Source organism: Trachinotus anak, unplaced genomic scaffold (assembly GCF_046630095.1).
Source record: "Trachinotus anak isolate AG129_WGS33_773 ecotype Australia unplaced genomic scaffold, CSIRO_AGI_Tana_v1 ptg000032l, whole genome shotgun sequence".
NCBI classification, from domain to species: Eukaryota; Metazoa; Chordata; class Actinopteri; order Carangiformes; family Carangidae; genus Trachinotus; species Trachinotus anak.
Window position 1 is genome coordinate 14,236,040 of NW_027273883.1, and position 16,116 is coordinate 14,252,155.

Sequence of the window (16,116 nt, forward strand, 5' to 3'; positions counted from 1 at the left end):
CAAACTGCCCAAACCCTCAGCTCAAGAGATTTCTGCTGTAAACCGACATAATAATTACTGACATAATTACAAGTAATTCCTCTCAACGGAAGGAAACGCAGCCCTGGCCGGTAAAGAAGAATAAGGTGGTTTAATGTACCAGGCTACTAATCTTTGTGTTTGCGCGCCAACTCTCTGCGCGTACCCGTGGTACACCAGTGGACTGATTTGAGACGGTGGTGATAAATCTCCCTCTATTATCATTTACTGTTCCTGGATGAAGCCTCCAATTCACCACAGAAAATTAGTCTGTGCCATAAAAGGAGCGGTGACGCGCAGGCCCCTGAGCGCGCTTAGATGTGGTTTGTGCCTTGTAATGTGTGTGTTTGTGTGTGTGTAGGGGGTAAAGTTTTGTGCAGAGGGCGGGGGCGCGGCTGTGTAGTCTTGTAGCTGAGGCTCTGTCTGGACAGACCTTGTGGTTTCAGGGTGTCAGGAGGCAGGGAGCGCAGCAGAGCGCAGTGATCCAGTTGGCGGACTCACCCGGGACAAAGCTGCCTCACCTGCACAGAGCGAACTGCCTCTCCCTCCCTCTCTCTCTCTCTCTCTCTCTGTCACTCTCCCTCTCTCTCCCTGTTCCCTCTCATTTTTGGGGGGAATAGTGCTCAGCTGGCTGGTTTCTTTTTGGATGGAGGGTGTACGGGACTGCGTTTCCTCCGCTGGGATGTTTATTCTCGGGGTGCTGTCTGTGCTCCTGCCGGCGCTGGATGGAGTTTGGAGTTTTAACCTTTACGCAGAGCATCCTACGGTCTACAGGGGACCCGATGGAAGTTATTTCGGATACTCTGTGGACTTCTACCAAGCCACCGCCGACAGCAACACGTGAGTGGCAACATCAGGACTGAAGCTGTCTCAACAGGGTCCTGAAATAATCCCACTGTATCCGTATATTTATTTTAATTTACCTGGAATGCTTTACAATAGACTCAGCAGACTGGAAATTACATGAGCTCAGTGAAACGTAATTCATCTAAATTAAAATAAATGAAGCTGTGCTGTATCAGATGACTGCTGCACACAGAACAAATCAGAATGATGGAACAGACCGGAAACTCAGACTTATACGCTCTCCTGTATGTGCTGAATGTAGGTCTACCTTAGTTTTTCTTTTTTCCCCATCAGGATCAATGTGTTGGTGGGGGCTCCTAAGGCGAACACCTCCCAGCCAGGCATTGTGGAGGCTGGAGCTGTCTACTACTGCCCCTGGCCTGGACTGCCTGACAGCTGCAGACAGATACCTTTTGACAATTCCAGTGAGTTACCTGAAAGCTTTTAACATTTTTTTTTCTCATGTTACCGACCCAAATAAATTAAAGTTAGACCTCCTGGGGGCCCCACTAGGTGCAATTATGTTCCCAAGGCCCATGTTTTCAAAGATTTGTGTAGTTACAGAACATGGAAAGGAATAACTTAACCAATATACCGTGACACATGCTTACTACTGTCATTGTTTTATGAGTTCTCATATGAGTATTTTGGAGAATAACAGAAACATAATAAATGAAATTTAACGGGTTTTCATGGCCCCAGAGTTTCGTAACCTGTGTGTCTGGTATGTGTGTATATGAGTTGGCACATGTGCTGTTGCATGAAAAAGAGAGATAAGACATATGGGTCTCATCAGCTTCATCTAGCAAAAAAAGGTGGCTGGCGGGCTCGCTGGTGCAAGCCTACATCTTGATTATAGTTTTCAATATATCATCATCAATGTTAACTGTCCAATCAGCCTTTGTTTGTGTGCCTGATGTCTCTAATGCACACTTTTTCCATCTGAGTGTCTGTGGAAGAAGTAGAGAGAGAGAACAAGTGAGAAGGCAAAAGAGAGAGAGGTGGAGAGAGAGAGAGAGAGAGGGAGAGAGGGAGAGAGAGAGGAGGGGGTAAACTGTATGCACATGGGAATTTAGTTCCCTTTTAGAAGAAAGGAGGATTGGGTGAGGTCTGCTTTTTATTAGATCTTGAAAATTTACCCCCCTCCCCCCATAGTCCTCCATCAGTCTATCCCGCTCTCTCTTTTTGTGAGGTTTTTGTATCATCTTTGTGAGGACCACTAAAAAGAGGTAGATCTGACCTTTGAGGGCAGACTCATGACTGGGAAAGTTGTAACATTAACATTAGAAGTTAACTGCATCAAGATATTCAGAGTATAAGGAGAACGCTTCAGCCGCAAGTGACACTGATACGAGGCTATCAACAGAGGACTATCGTGCTGTAAACACCACCGTCTCCAAATGTATGAATATGATTGGATGCTGCTTGTCAGCCGCTTGCCGATCAGCTGATGTATCAATGAGCTGTGATGAAACTGTGAATGAAACAGCTGAGAGCTGATCAGCTGGTGCAAGCACAACTTCAACGCTCTGTCTGAACTAAAGGCTCCATGAAGATGAGGGTAAGCCACCAAAGTAAGGAAGCTTTTGTTGGTTCTCTCTAAAGTTAATTATAGGTTACTCTTTGACAAAGGGGTTAGTTTTAGTGTGAAGTGTTTTGCTGTAAATTTCAGGTTTTTCAGGATAGAAGAATAAACACAGGAGTAAACGTGTGCACGTGTTTATCTATTCTCTAGATTGGGTGGGTATGCACAAGGTTATTGATGACAGTGGCCATGATGGATATTTGTAGAGTTACAGCAGACCCTTTATTACAGGTATAAACACACTAAGAGACAGGCACACATACACGCTGTACAAAATACCAGCTCAAGTGGTGAACATCTGTGTGTACTGTACTGGTTAATATCTATATGTCAGCTTCACATGTGCCTGATTATGTGTGTGTACCTGTGTGTGTGTGTGTGTGTGTGTATGTGTGTGTGTGCGTGGCTTCAGTGACGTTAGGCAGATGTTTCAAGTCATGCCAGCACGCTGTGGGGGTTGGGATGGAGGCTGATATGGTGAGAGTGTGACAGATTAGTGATGGATTGCATGTTAGAGTGAAGAAACCTGGAAAAGCAGAATACTCTACTGCTCTGGAGTCTGTATTCTACTTGTACTAATTTATCTCCTTTTAATCTGCTGGAATATCATATATGTATGTATGAAATCACAATGTGGTTTTTAAAAAAGTTGATTTATTATGTTCATTGTATTCCAAGTAATGTTCACTATCATCCTGCACCACACATCTGGACGCCTCACAGTACAGTCAGTGCTCTGCTAATAGCCTCACAGCATCTAAACTGGATTTTGTGTATTGCAGTATTTCTCATGTATTAACTTCACCCACAATTTCCAAACCGATGCTTAGATTGAAAAGAAACCTTTCCTTTCGGTCACAAGCCTGCTTCTTTCATCATTCTGTTAATGATAAAGATACATTTTAATAGAGAGTTTTCATTAGACATTTGTATGAAAATGCAGATAGATACAAACTGAAATTAATCTGAGATGGAGTCATGTAATAACATTAAAGAAAATGACTAATAAAGACAAAAACTAATGACATCAATAGGCTAAACATGTACTGCACACCTGCCTTTATGCATGCACTGTGATCCTGTATGTTTATCACTGAATCTGTGTGTGCGCACGTGCTAAAAGGTGTTTAATGAGGAGTGGTCTACACAGCCCTAAAGAGACCCAGCTGGTCTTTAGTAACGCTGTAGAATATCTAGAACACACACACACACACACAGACACGCTCACACCAAATCTGACACTTCATTGTGCGTGGGAAATGCTCATAGTGTGCATGTGTATGTGTGTGTGCTTGTTTATTTATATATATATGTGTGTGTGTGTGTGTGAGTGTGTGTGTGAGTGTGTGTGTGTGTGTGTATGTGTGTGTGTGCGTGCGTGTGTGTGTGCGTGCGTGCCCCGGCGGCAGTCTCTAAAGTGTTGTTACATTTTATAGGAAAGGCTTTGACTGAAAAAAATCTTCCAGCATCCTGACAAATGTCTGTTTCTGGGGGGCAAATGGTGTTTTGATGTTTGTTACAGGCGTGTTTAAGACGTTGGTGTTTGTTCTCGCTCACTGAGGACAAATGTTTTCCATCCACACAGGACCTAGAGCTACAGGCCTCGATCCACATGACCACAGTCAATACCAGCTTTTACTGTCACCGTTATGAAATGTCTCTTTTATGTCTTTGCCACTTCCTCCCTCTCTGTCTCTGTCTCCAGATAACAGAATGATGAAGGTAAATGGCACCAGAGAGCCTGTGGAGTTTAAATCGCATCAGTGGTTTGGAGCATCACTCAGGACACACAAAGGGAAAGTGGTGGTGAGTGGACATGATGTCAGTTGACATGTATTATCACATGTACATCATACACGCTTGGAAAGACTTTGTTTGTTGCCATTTAAGTGAGTATTTCTTTAAATGGGAATGAGAGTTATATTTGTTGTTTAGGCCTGCGCTCCTCTCTACCACTGGCGGACAGTGAAGCTGAATGGGGAGAAGGAACCTGTGGGGACTTGCTATGTGGCCGTCCAGAACTTCAGCGCCTACGCAGAGTACTCACCCTGCAGGACCAGTGAGTCACTCTGCAGCACCGTCTCCAGCTGCCTACATCTCCCTTCTACTGCTTTCCATCCTCCCTTCCTTTGTTTTCTCCTCCTCTCTCTGCTGTCAGACTGAACACAAATTAACCAACCTTTTTTTAAGATATGGCCTTAACAGACCCTGTCCTAATATACTCTATCATCCATCAGTCAAGCTTAAATACAGTACACTGATTTTTATGACAGCCTATAAAAAGTAATGTCTATGCTGCAAGTGTGAAGGGTCGGTTCACCCAATTCAGCGGAAAAAAAAAAAGAAAGAAAAAAAAAAGAAAAAACATTGCCCCTTATTCAGAGTGTTACACAGACGTCACTATAAACGATTTACATTGAAACTACCGCCTGCTGAAGAAATGTTCCCAATAAAAAGTTTTATATCATGTTCTTAAGTCATTTTTAATGGTTTTCACAAATAAAATTCGTGCATTTTTGTTATCTGGATAAATGGACTCTTTAAAGTGTGAGAAGACAGATTTTTAGCTGGCCTCCGCCATGGATTACCTTGCCTGATGTTTTATATGTTGCCACAGCAACATGAAAATAATGTGTCCTCCTGACAGTTCTCCTCTTTCTCTCTCCAGTCCTCCTCTTTCTGTCATCGGTTCTGTAAACAGGACACCCCCCCCCCCCTTGCATTTCTTTCCTTTCTTTCCTCCTTCAACCTCTCTCACACTCTTGGGTGATATGGGGCAGCAGCACAGTATGATAAGGAGAAATGGAGGCTATCAGGTGGCACATCATAAACAGCAGATCAAACACAGCTCTTATCGTCCACTCCATCATCCGGTTTCCATAAAAATCCCTCACATACACACCCATTCATGCTTACACTCCCTGCAGTAATTGGTTAAAGGCTGTTAAAGAGCTGTATTTTGTTGTGTATGTCAGTGCTGACTAATCTAGGCTAGAATAATAACATTGTAAACTCAATTGTTCTCAAGGGGGAAATAATGATGCACAGGTCTAAAGTGAGGGGATTATTTCTTTATCATGTGTCTGAGTCAGATTTTTCTGTCTCCAGCAGCTTTTTTGCTTCATCTTAACCTGAATCTATGACCACTCAGGCTGCCACTATAACTCACACTTTGTTTATACATGCACATGTGTAGTTTACGCATCATTAAACTTCACCTCGGGGTGCCTCTGAAATGGAGAACAATTCACTATGTGCGTATAGATTTTGTGTAATCATGCACACATAGATGCAGTTATATAAACAGAAATACACCTCAGTCCATTTTATGTGAACTGGAATAGTTTTTTTTTTCTCCAGTTTTTTTGAGGTTGTTAAATTGTTTCCTCAGATTAATGTTCTACTTTATGAGATGAACTCTCTGAGCTGGTGCCATGACAGTTAAGATGCTGGTCCACTGTGTGGTTTTCAGGTGATCCAGACCCAGAGGGACAGGGGTTCTGCCAGGCTGGCTTCAGTGTGGATTTCACCAAGGTAAATATTGCCACAACAATCATATATTATGGTCATGACACCCCCTCCACTCTGTCCCCACTCAGAGTGCAAGCAGAGAGGCTTCTTGAAAACACAAGACTCCCCCTCAGAGATTTATGGACATGAGGAAGATGAGCGCACGTTCGTCCCTAGAGGGGTCTCCACTCCTGATGTGACCCACCGCCTCTGAACACAATAGACAAACACACGTGCTTACGCATTCTTTCACTGTATATTCAATGTGAACCCTCACCTCTGTCTCATGGTCCAACTCTACCCTCCTGTACAGGAAGCTGTCATTCTCCACAGCACGTCAACAGGCATGGATGCAGGAATCTTATGTGCTCACACACACACACACACACACACACACACAGAGCTACACGTATTATACACCCCTCTAGTCTCCCACAAGCACCAGCGCACTCACGTGCACAAACTCTGTGACCAAATTATGTCATACGACTAACCCTAACTAATCGTATTTATTCCAGGAAGGACGGCTGGTGGTAGGAGGACCTGGAAGCTTTTACTGGCAAGGTAACTGCAGCAGCAGTGCGTAAACCTGTGTTTAGTCTCTCTTTTGCAATGATTTCATAGATGGGATGGTGTTCAAATGAAAGAAAAGAATGGAGATGAGTTTAGCAGTCAGGACAATCCACACACACACAAACACGAGCACACACACACACACACACACACATTGAAAAGCTTGCCAGATTTGCAGTTTCATTACAGTCTTACATAGGCAAAGGTGGAAAGAAACGTGTCTCTTTTTTGCCGTTCTCCTCCTCCCTCTTTCCCTCCCTCGCTCCTTTACTTCATGCTTCTCTCTGTCTGTAACAGTGGAACAGGAAGTGGGTGTTTGGGCTCTGTAATGAGCTGATCGAGGGGTAATGGAGTGTGGAGGAACTGCCCCTCTGCCCCAAGAAAGAGCACAGAGGGGCTTGGAAAAGCTTCAAGGAGAGAGGAAGAAGCTGAAGGGCAGGCAGCAGGGCTGAGAGGGACAGAGAAAAGTTGGGGTGGGTGTGGGGGGGGTTAAAGACTGATAAAGAAAGAGAGTGGGGGGGGGACTGCAGGAGTGATAGAGGATTGTTAAGGAGTTGATAGAAACATGTTGCAGCAGGGAGGGAGAAAGATGAGAAGTGAGGGGGTATGTTAGAGAGAGGGAGAAGAGGAAAGAGGGAGAAGAGGAAAGATGGATCTCGGGCTTGATAAAAGCAGTGCTGAGGTCAGCTAGTCCAGGCAGAGGGATGAAGTGTCTTAATAGGTGTGGACACAGCTAGAGTGTGTCGGAGTTCAGCTGTTCAAGTGTAGCGCTACTCCCCCAACTCCAGGTGTGTGAGAGAGTGTATGTGTCCTTCTCTATTCCCTTCCTTTCCTCTTCACTCACTTCTGCGGCCGTTTTTTAAAGAGCAATTACTGATCAGTTGCACACTCTCACTCCCCCACTCTCTTTTCTCTGTGACCCCTGATCTGTCACCCCACAGCACTTCATTTCTTCAGAGTGGAAAAATGGAGCAAGAGAATTTATGTTTTCACAGACAAAAGAAGACAGTGGCTCATTGATGGTTGTTTCAGAGCTGTTACAGAGATTTTTATTTTATTTTTTTTTATTGTTTGGCATTGGAGTTGTTGCCACATGGTTAAAAATTAATGTTCCAGCATACAAGACCGCACTAGACAGGCATCACAGACAGCCTAATGGACTGCTCCCTCTCTGTGCCCTCAGCGTGGCAATGCTGGCTGCATCCAGTTAAAACACTTCCTCTGAATGTTTATAAAAGCACTCAGTCTGGATTTTATGGCCTCTAATATACAACGATTATCTTCAGCCTTCGGCCTGAGTTATCATAAAAAAGCCTTTTTCTTATACTATCTTGTTATCTCTGCGTGTAAAGGACACTTCAAATTAGCAGCAGTGACTTATACCTCGGCGTTAACAGTTTGTAACATGGTGTCTCATTAATCAGACAAGGTTTTAATAATGAGTTGATATAGTGATATGTTATGCTTGGAGATAAACCCATAGCTCAGTGTGATGGAGGAAGAGAGGGAGGAGGTGGAAGAGGAGCTGGAGGGAGGGTTAAGAGGGCACGTTTTCCCAACGTCAGCACACACACGCACACACCCATTAAGGAGGATTTATGGAAGGTTGAGAGCGGCTGTAGATAAAATCATTTGTTTGTTTGACCTCTTGTTCAACAGCAAAGGAAGGGTGTTGTTTGTGTGTGGACACCTATAATTCAGAATCCACGCTGTGGAGAGAGGACAGGCCTTTTCTTGAGTTTTTAAAGGAACATTGGAGTATTTTTCCAGCTATTCCTCTGCCAGCGATGTGTTTTAGTTTTCCTCCGGGAACACTCCAGTGTGTCGTTAGCTGTTCGCATCTTTCATGTGGAGCGGGCGGTCCAGCTCCAGCAGGTTTCTAAAGCAGAGGGCAGCAGTGCTCCCTTCATGGGGTCTAAGCTGAAACCGCTGTCCATGAGCAGATGTGACTTGCTCACTCTTGGTGTTTGTTTTTCTCTATCTGTCCGTGTGTGTGTGTGTGTGTGTGTATGTGTGTGCAGGTCAAGTGATGACAGCAGGGATAGCTGAGATACTGAACGGCTACTCTTTGAAGGCAATCCTGAGAAAGGTTCCAGGAGAGAAACACACTAGAGCCGCTGAAGACACACACGACGACAGCTACCTTGGTAACATGTTTTTACAAACACACAAATGCACACACACATAAACCCATGCGCCTTAACTTAAAAAATGATCATAACTAAATAACCATGATGTAACACATGCGGTGCACGCAGACCGTCTGAATTAATTTCACCCATATGTCGTCGTGTGCAACTGGTTTCTCTCCCTCTCTAGGTTACTCTGTGGCAGTGGGAGAGTTTACAGGAGACTCTGAACAAGGTGAGAAACCAGCAATTCATTACAACTAACCACAAGCAGCAGCTAAGGAATCCCTCACTAACAACATCAGCAGCCACCCTGCATCCCTGTCTGAAACACTGCATGTTTGCAGTTTCTCTCTGTTCGCTGCAAGGCTGGGAACACTGTGCAGGATGTGATAGGGTGAGCGATAGGGAGTGGACAGCTGGGTGACAATGTCTGGGTCTGGACTCAGAAGTAGTAATGAGAACTGTCTCTGTACGTCTGGGTCACGACCCCGAAGGGACAGGACTTCAGGAACCACTGATAAAGGGATTTCCTGACCTCCATTTTAACTGATTAGAATGATTAGTGGCAGACTCCACAAACCTCTTCAGGTCTAGAGCATGTCCAAAATTTCTTCTGGACCTGAAATATTAGGTGGAAAGAGACAGGCAGGCCAAATAGCATTGTTTTATTAAAAAAAGGAGATTACAGACGGGAAAGAATGCCTTTGGGTTCATCTTTGTTGACCTTTTTCAAGTATGTACTTTTAAGGTCAAAAGATTACTAGAAAATAATTCTTTTTTTCTGTGTTTTACTTACATACTCACTCATGCAGCAAGCTTCAGGTGCTGCCGAAGTTCATTGCCACGCCATCAGTTTGTCAGAACTACATGTCACTCACAAAGCAATTTCAAGAAAAAGCACAGAAAACAAAATCAACCACAGTCCTGCCGCATCATTTAGCTTCTTCTTCACACAACGTCATCACACACTTATTTCTGCTGCTCTGTCATAAGCATGAGAGCCTCCTCCCCTTGTGCCACTTCAGCTTCCCATTCATAATTTCCTGTCTATCAGAGCCTCTTCGCTAATCACCATTTAGTGGGACCTTTACGGGACAATGTAACGTTTACATACCCTCATACCAACCCCGCAAAGGCCCTGAACCCCCTCCGGCACAACACATGTCAGGGAGTCTTAAAGTGAGCCTTAAGAGGTTACACATGCCTGTTGATGTGTTGTGTTGTGTTGTGGTACGGAACTTGTTGTGGTCTTGTTCCCCAAACCCTCCTCAGACCAGAGAACTGGTCGTAACTGGGACCTCTGAGTGAAGATGGAGCTGGGAATTACTGGTTTATAAGCTCGTGGTCGAGCCTGTTGGCTTGAGCTGGAGGGCAGGAAGGGGGGGGGGCTCTGTCTTCTCTCTCTGGGTGGGACCCTCAGATCGCCCCTATAAGTCTGCAGCACCACACTCATCAATCAATACACAAGTAGAGCCTGAGCACTCAGTGACTCAGTGTGTTTTCAGCTACACTGCTGTTCTGACAGGGTGGGCTGGGTAGGGGGTGCAAGTGTTTAGGCTTTTGTCAAACCTCTGTCGAGCCCTTTCTTTCTCTGTAAGTCTTTCTCACACACATGCACTAACTTAAGTCATTCTTTGTTTTTATGTTTCCCAGAGCTGATAGCTGGAGTCCCAAGAGGAGCACAGAACTTTGGATATGTGAGTATTTGACAGATTTATGAAAAGGCACACGGGACAGATTCTGGTGCCAGAAAAATGTGTTGGATCATTCAGAAAAAACAATGTTAATACAAATTAAAACACAACAAATACAAATGCACAAATGTTCAATGAATGATTTGATGAGTAGGGGAATCATATGCTATCGCCTTCACAATCATCAGATCTCAGACCCAGCCTGTGGGAGACTTTGGACCAATGTGATGATCATCAAAACGCAGTTAGGGGGAATTTCTTTTGAAAGAATATTATTGATGCCTCTAACAGAGTTACAGAGACTCTGACACTCTATGGCAAGAAGTGCTGAAGCTGTCCTGGAGGCTGGGGGCAGCTGAGCATCTTGTCATGACACTTTATGTTGGTTTTTCTGTATGTTGTCTGTTGTATATATGTAAAGCTGGTGTCTTGTCAAGGTTTGTGTGTAAATGTCTACATACTGTGTGGTGCAGGTGGAGGTTTAGGAGAGGCTTTTCTGTGCAGACATACATGCACACGATAAAGTTCCTTAGATTCATCTGAGGTCAGTCTTTCATGGCATGACAGCCTGTGAGGTTCGGAACATGTGAATATATGTATCTACATAGCTTCACAAATGCTGTATGTGCTTCTATGCATATACTGCTGTGTGTCCTGAGTTGTCTTATGGGAACGTGTCCCCAGGGCTGACTGTGTCAGTCCTCCCTAATGACACACAGCTTCCGCTGCATGTGGAGGGAGGTGACCCCACCTAACCCCACTAACCCTTCTCCACACACTCACGACCCTTAACCCTGACCTGCAGTGCAACCGCAGGACTCACCACACTGCACACACACATTGCAACAGTGTGTGTTTCATGTCTGGACATTGTAGGAGGTGCAGTAATGCTTCTTCCTGTACATAAAGTGCACTGTGAGTGTCACAGAGAGCTCACAGCAGGAGGGGTGTTATAAGGGATGCAGGTAGGGCATGTTAGCGGCCTGGCACCGGAGCAACTGATCAGATTTCCTCTGTGACCAATCTGACAACTCAGAGAAACACAGGGAAGTTGACGTCCAAGCAAGTGATTCAATATTTGTGTTTACACATCCTCATCTGTCTGTGTTCATAAGTCTATCCCCGTTTAGTATGTCTTTGAGATATCTGTGATTGGGTCAATGTGTGTCCTTCTGCATTTGTGTGCGCACGTGTGTGTATGTGTCGCCCCCGGCTGTCTCCATGTGGTTGTTATTTTAGGTCTTATGAAGGAATTCTCAGCCTTCCCCCTCCGTCTTTCCCCACAACCAGGGTTAGGATGGGGGGAAGGAGAGAAAGATGAGGGGAAAATGGTAAAGGCACAAAAAGGATGGTGGTGGGGGAGGGTGGGGAGAAGAAAGGGGTTTCAGTTGAATAAAAAGCCTTTTTTTAATGCGGTTTTTTCCTGCATTCTTCATGCGCCTGTTTGTCAGACTGCTTGGCCATGTCTATTCCATGTGTGCTACAAGGACACAAGGCGGGTGCTTGTGTCAAACTGTATCTGACAGTCCCTCTGCTTGTTTTAGGTGGCAATGATCAACTCCACCAATCTGACCTTCATCCAGAACTTCACAGGGGAACAGGTGGGAGCAGATACACACAACACATCACAGTTACAGTCTGCCATATTGCAGGGCTTCGGAGAAATTACTGCACCATGGGCACTTTGTGCTATGGATTTTCTACTATTCTGAACAATTCAATTTGAATGGAGATGGATGACAATGGAATTAGATGAAAATCATGTAACAGCATTAGGTTTATGTGTGAAAATGCTCATGTTGCTTGTTCCTTGTCTGACCCTCAGATGGCCTCCTATTTTGGCTACTCGGTGGCTGTCACTGACCTGAACAGTGATGGGTGAGTAGAAAACCACCTTGTCTGTCCAGGCACATACACTCCCACTCTTTCTTTCTCTGAGCATCGAAACTGCACCTTGCGTCCCCAGGATGGACGATGTGCTGGTCGGAGCACCACTCTACATGGAGAGAGAGATGGAGAGCAAACCCAGGGAGGTGGGGAGGGTTTACCTGTACCTGCAGATGGCCCCGCTCACTTTCTCCAAACCGGTCGCCCTCACCGGCACACACACCTTCGGACGCTTTGGCACAGCTATAGCCCCCCTGGGAGACGTCAACCAGGACGGATACAATGGTATGCTGAGGATGAAACATGGAGAGAGGAAAGAAATAAAAAGCTATAAAGGAAATTTACCCTGATAAAATTAATCTGAGTAAAAAAAAAAAGTAAGATGAGAGAGACAGCAAAGACGGAGAGAGAAGGAGACAGAAATGGAGATGAGTAAATTTAACAAAATCCTGCGATAAATTTTGTGTCTCAGTGCATGAATCAGTGTCTCAGTTTTCCCTTGCACTTGCCTGCCCACATGTGACTGATGTTTTCAGGTAAACACGGTGACTGACAAATCTTTTTTGGTGTTTCCTGTGCCTCTTGGACTGTTTTGTCTCTGACTGAGGAAATCCTATCAGATACAGCTGCTTGAGAAACTGTAAAGCTCTTCAGCCAATCAGGAAGTGTGGTGATGAAAAGTTGTCTGAGTGAACTTTTTTCCCCCTGTGATGATCGGGGTTAAGGCCATGTGTGTGTAAGTGTGTGTGTTGGAGTTATTTTTAACTCACCAGATGTGCCCTGAGATAAAATCATATGGGAGTTTCTGTCCTGCTGCCCAGAGTTCATTCCTCTTCTATGTGTTTGTTTTATCCTCACATTGATTGGATAAAGACACACACACACACTTGCAAATACACACAAACCATGCAGCCTGCAGCTCAAATGCCCCTTGAAGATAAGGCCTGTGGACTGCAGCTTTAAAAATGAATGACTTGATGCACATCATTCCCACTGATTTATGTTTTATTTATTCATGGACAGCATGTGTTAATGTGTGGCCCACCCCTTTAGACCCTTTAACCATCAGATCAATAACCTTTGGATCAATACTGAAGCTTTCTTTGGCCAGAGACATAAATCACAGCGGCTGTCTTTCAGGATGTGACTGTCTCTGAGGGGTGGTGATGTGGCCTGAGAGGAGAGGGAGTCTCTCTGCCAGCTGCAGTGACGTGCAGAGAGAAGACTTGTTGAGAGTTAATCTAATGAGTACACGTCCATGTCTGTGCATGATTTCATTCATCTGCATTACGTTATAGAGGGACCACGGAAACACTGGGAACAGTGTTTTCAGCAGCTTCTTCTTGCTGATGTCAAACTTATGTCTTCAAGTATACCTGTGCCCTTTTGTGTGTCTGTGTATAATTACTGACAGATCCCTTTTTTCTCTGTGATGATATGGAGTCTTTTCATCCTCCCATAGCAGAGAGCTCATCACTTAGTTTCCAAAATTCTTTTTAAAAGCAGAACCATACCCATCTCCTCTCATTTTCACGGCTCTCTTGAGCGTCAGCTGTCGAAACTTTATGATTTAGCTGACTTAATTTGGCATGTGGCTCTTTTGTTTTTAGCTTTTATGAAGCAACACTGTTTTTCTGTCAGCATCACTCACAGAGTGTCGGCGGTGAGTAACAATCTCCTATAGCTTTGGTGGCAGTAATCACAGTGGGTGTTCAACAGGCTGTTTTGCTGTGGATGTCTGGTTCATGAGCAATGTCTGTGAGTGACTTTCACATTATTTGAAGTGAAGGCTTTTATTTTTTTTTAAGTAAGCTTTTTTACGCGGCTATTCAGTTATGTATACATACCCACTCATAGACATACAGACGCGCAGACACAGATGCGCACACACAGCCTCATATATACACTTGCATACACACATGGTTGCATTTATCCTCTCTACCCCACAATCTACTTCATGTGGAACTAGTTGTTTAGACTGAGAGAGTGGGGGTCTGGAGACAAACAGGATGTCTAGAGGTGTTTGGACAGTTACAGTACTAAGGGGTACTTTAATGCAGGACAATGCAATGCATGGACGTTAAGAGGTTAATGGATAAATACTCAAATCTGCTAGTAGGCTTCTAGATGTGAGAGCTGCTCCATCCAATGTGGATGTGGAACTGTTCCTTCAAGCCCCAAACATGCTAACCTCTTAGCCCACTTTCTAACCTTGTGCCACCTCCTAATACAGGCTGAGATTTAACAAAGGTTTGCCCAACACAAAGTAACCAGAACCAAAACAGTGCCCAGACAGAATACAAAAGAAAGAGAATAAGAGGCGAGATAAAAAAAGATGAGTGTAATAAATTGGAATTTAAAAAAAGAGGTTAATGGCCATGCTGATATGGTCCCACAGTGCAGGTAAAGGAAGGTCAAGCTCTTTTCCTTCTACCTGTATGTTCCTCTGCCTTTGTCTCAGAGGGGCCTTAACCCTGCTGATGTCTAAAACATGCGTGTGTGTGTATGTGTGTGTTTGTGTGTGTGTCATCCCTTAGACGTGGCAGTGGGCTGTCCTTTCGGGGGCGAGGAGCGTGGAGGCAGAGTATTGATATTTAACGGTAACAGAGACGTATCCACGCAAGGCCTGATGCTGAGCCAAGAGCTGAGAGCAGCCTGGTCCTCTGGTGGCAGCTTGCCTGGATTTGGATTCACTGTAAGAGGAGGCCAAGACCTGGACAACAATCAGTATCCTGGTAAATACTCACACTCAACAAGTCAATCCCTCTCTACTCGACTCCCTGTGTTATAATCAAAATTCTTTCTCAGAGTTGAATTCCTTTGCTTCTCCACTTTCCCTCCAGCTCCTCTCATTACAGCCTCCCTTCCCTTCATTCTTGACCTCCACATTTCATTGCTCCCCACATTGTACTCCTCCACTACCATCCCCGTGTTCTCCCATATTGCTTTCCTCCTCTTCTCTGGTAAAGTCATCAGTCAGAAGAAGGGGGTAAAGGGATGAGTGCCAATGAGCTGCTGCCGCATCCATTCTTTGGGGATTTTCAATGCTCAAGAATGAGAGAAAACATAAGATTGAGGGAAAAGTATAATAATACATTATCCGCATGTTCAGTCTGCCAGACAGTCCAGCCGTGGCCCATGCCCTTAAAACTGTGAGCAGACAAAGCCTCATTCTATCAAATTACATGCAAAAATTGCCGACTTTATGTGCCACCTACTTACTTTACCAGGAACCTCCACCTTCTGACTTTACAAAACATTATTAGAAACCTTACTACAATCATAAGAGACTTGAGAAGGAGAGGATTTTTTTTATGAGTGGGAAGCTGTTTATATACACGAGTTTTTAGTTCAGAAAAAAAGGGTCATTTGAAACAAAGCAGGTCTGTAAAACCGCTGTTTTACTACCTTATTTTCTCCCTAATTTGGAGCCATTCTGTTCTCAACATTACTCTGACTTTGTGCTTCCACAGATTAGACTGAAAAAGAGAATTTGTTTGGTTTTACCTTTTTCTTTTTTTTTTCTCCCCCACTCCCTTTACTCCTTTTCCTTTTCATTTCACTATAATAACAGATTTCTTCATTCCACAAACAGGATGTCCAGGGAAATACACACACATGAACACACAAGTTCACATGTGCAGCTTGTGATCAGTTTCACTGGCAGCCAGAGAGTGTTTGTTGAGCGTGTGCCAGGCTCCAGGTCAAAGCTAGACCCTGTGCAGACCCGCTGCAAATCAAAGATCCTGAATTAAAAACGCTGTACAGTAAATACACACAGGGTCACAGGTTGAAACTTAGGCTGGTGGGGGCCCTTTGGGAGGAAGAAATGAAGTAGAAACTCATGGGTGGCAAAGCTTTCAGCCAACAC

General features: G+C 44.5%; 1 protein-coding gene across 1 annotated transcript in view; it reads left to right on the forward strand.

Annotated features, from left to right (window-relative positions):
• The first annotated feature begins 445 nt into the window (after window positions 1-445).
• The window catches only part of itga8 (integrin, alpha 8), a 37,669-nt gene continuing 21,998 nt past the window's right edge, over window positions 446-16,116 (forward strand). Inside the window, exons 1-13 of the mRNA XM_071470048.1 lie at window positions 446-858; window positions 1,159-1,289; window positions 4,155-4,255; window positions 4,385-4,508; window positions 5,922-5,983; window positions 6,478-6,523; window positions 8,554-8,679; window positions 8,852-8,896; window positions 10,318-10,361; window positions 11,903-11,959; window positions 12,184-12,236; window positions 12,325-12,530; window positions 14,783-14,980. Coding sequence (XP_071326149.1) covers window positions 665-858; window positions 1,159-1,289; window positions 4,155-4,255; window positions 4,385-4,508; window positions 5,922-5,983; window positions 6,478-6,523; window positions 8,554-8,679; window positions 8,852-8,896; window positions 10,318-10,361; window positions 11,903-11,959; window positions 12,184-12,236; window positions 12,325-12,530; window positions 14,783-14,980 — 1,387 coding nt within the window. The 5' untranslated portion in view covers window positions 446-664. The remainder of the gene's footprint in view (window positions 859-1,158; window positions 1,290-4,154; window positions 4,256-4,384; window positions 4,509-5,921; window positions 5,984-6,477; window positions 6,524-8,553; window positions 8,680-8,851; window positions 8,897-10,317; window positions 10,362-11,902; window positions 11,960-12,183; window positions 12,237-12,324; window positions 12,531-14,782; window positions 14,981-16,116) is intronic.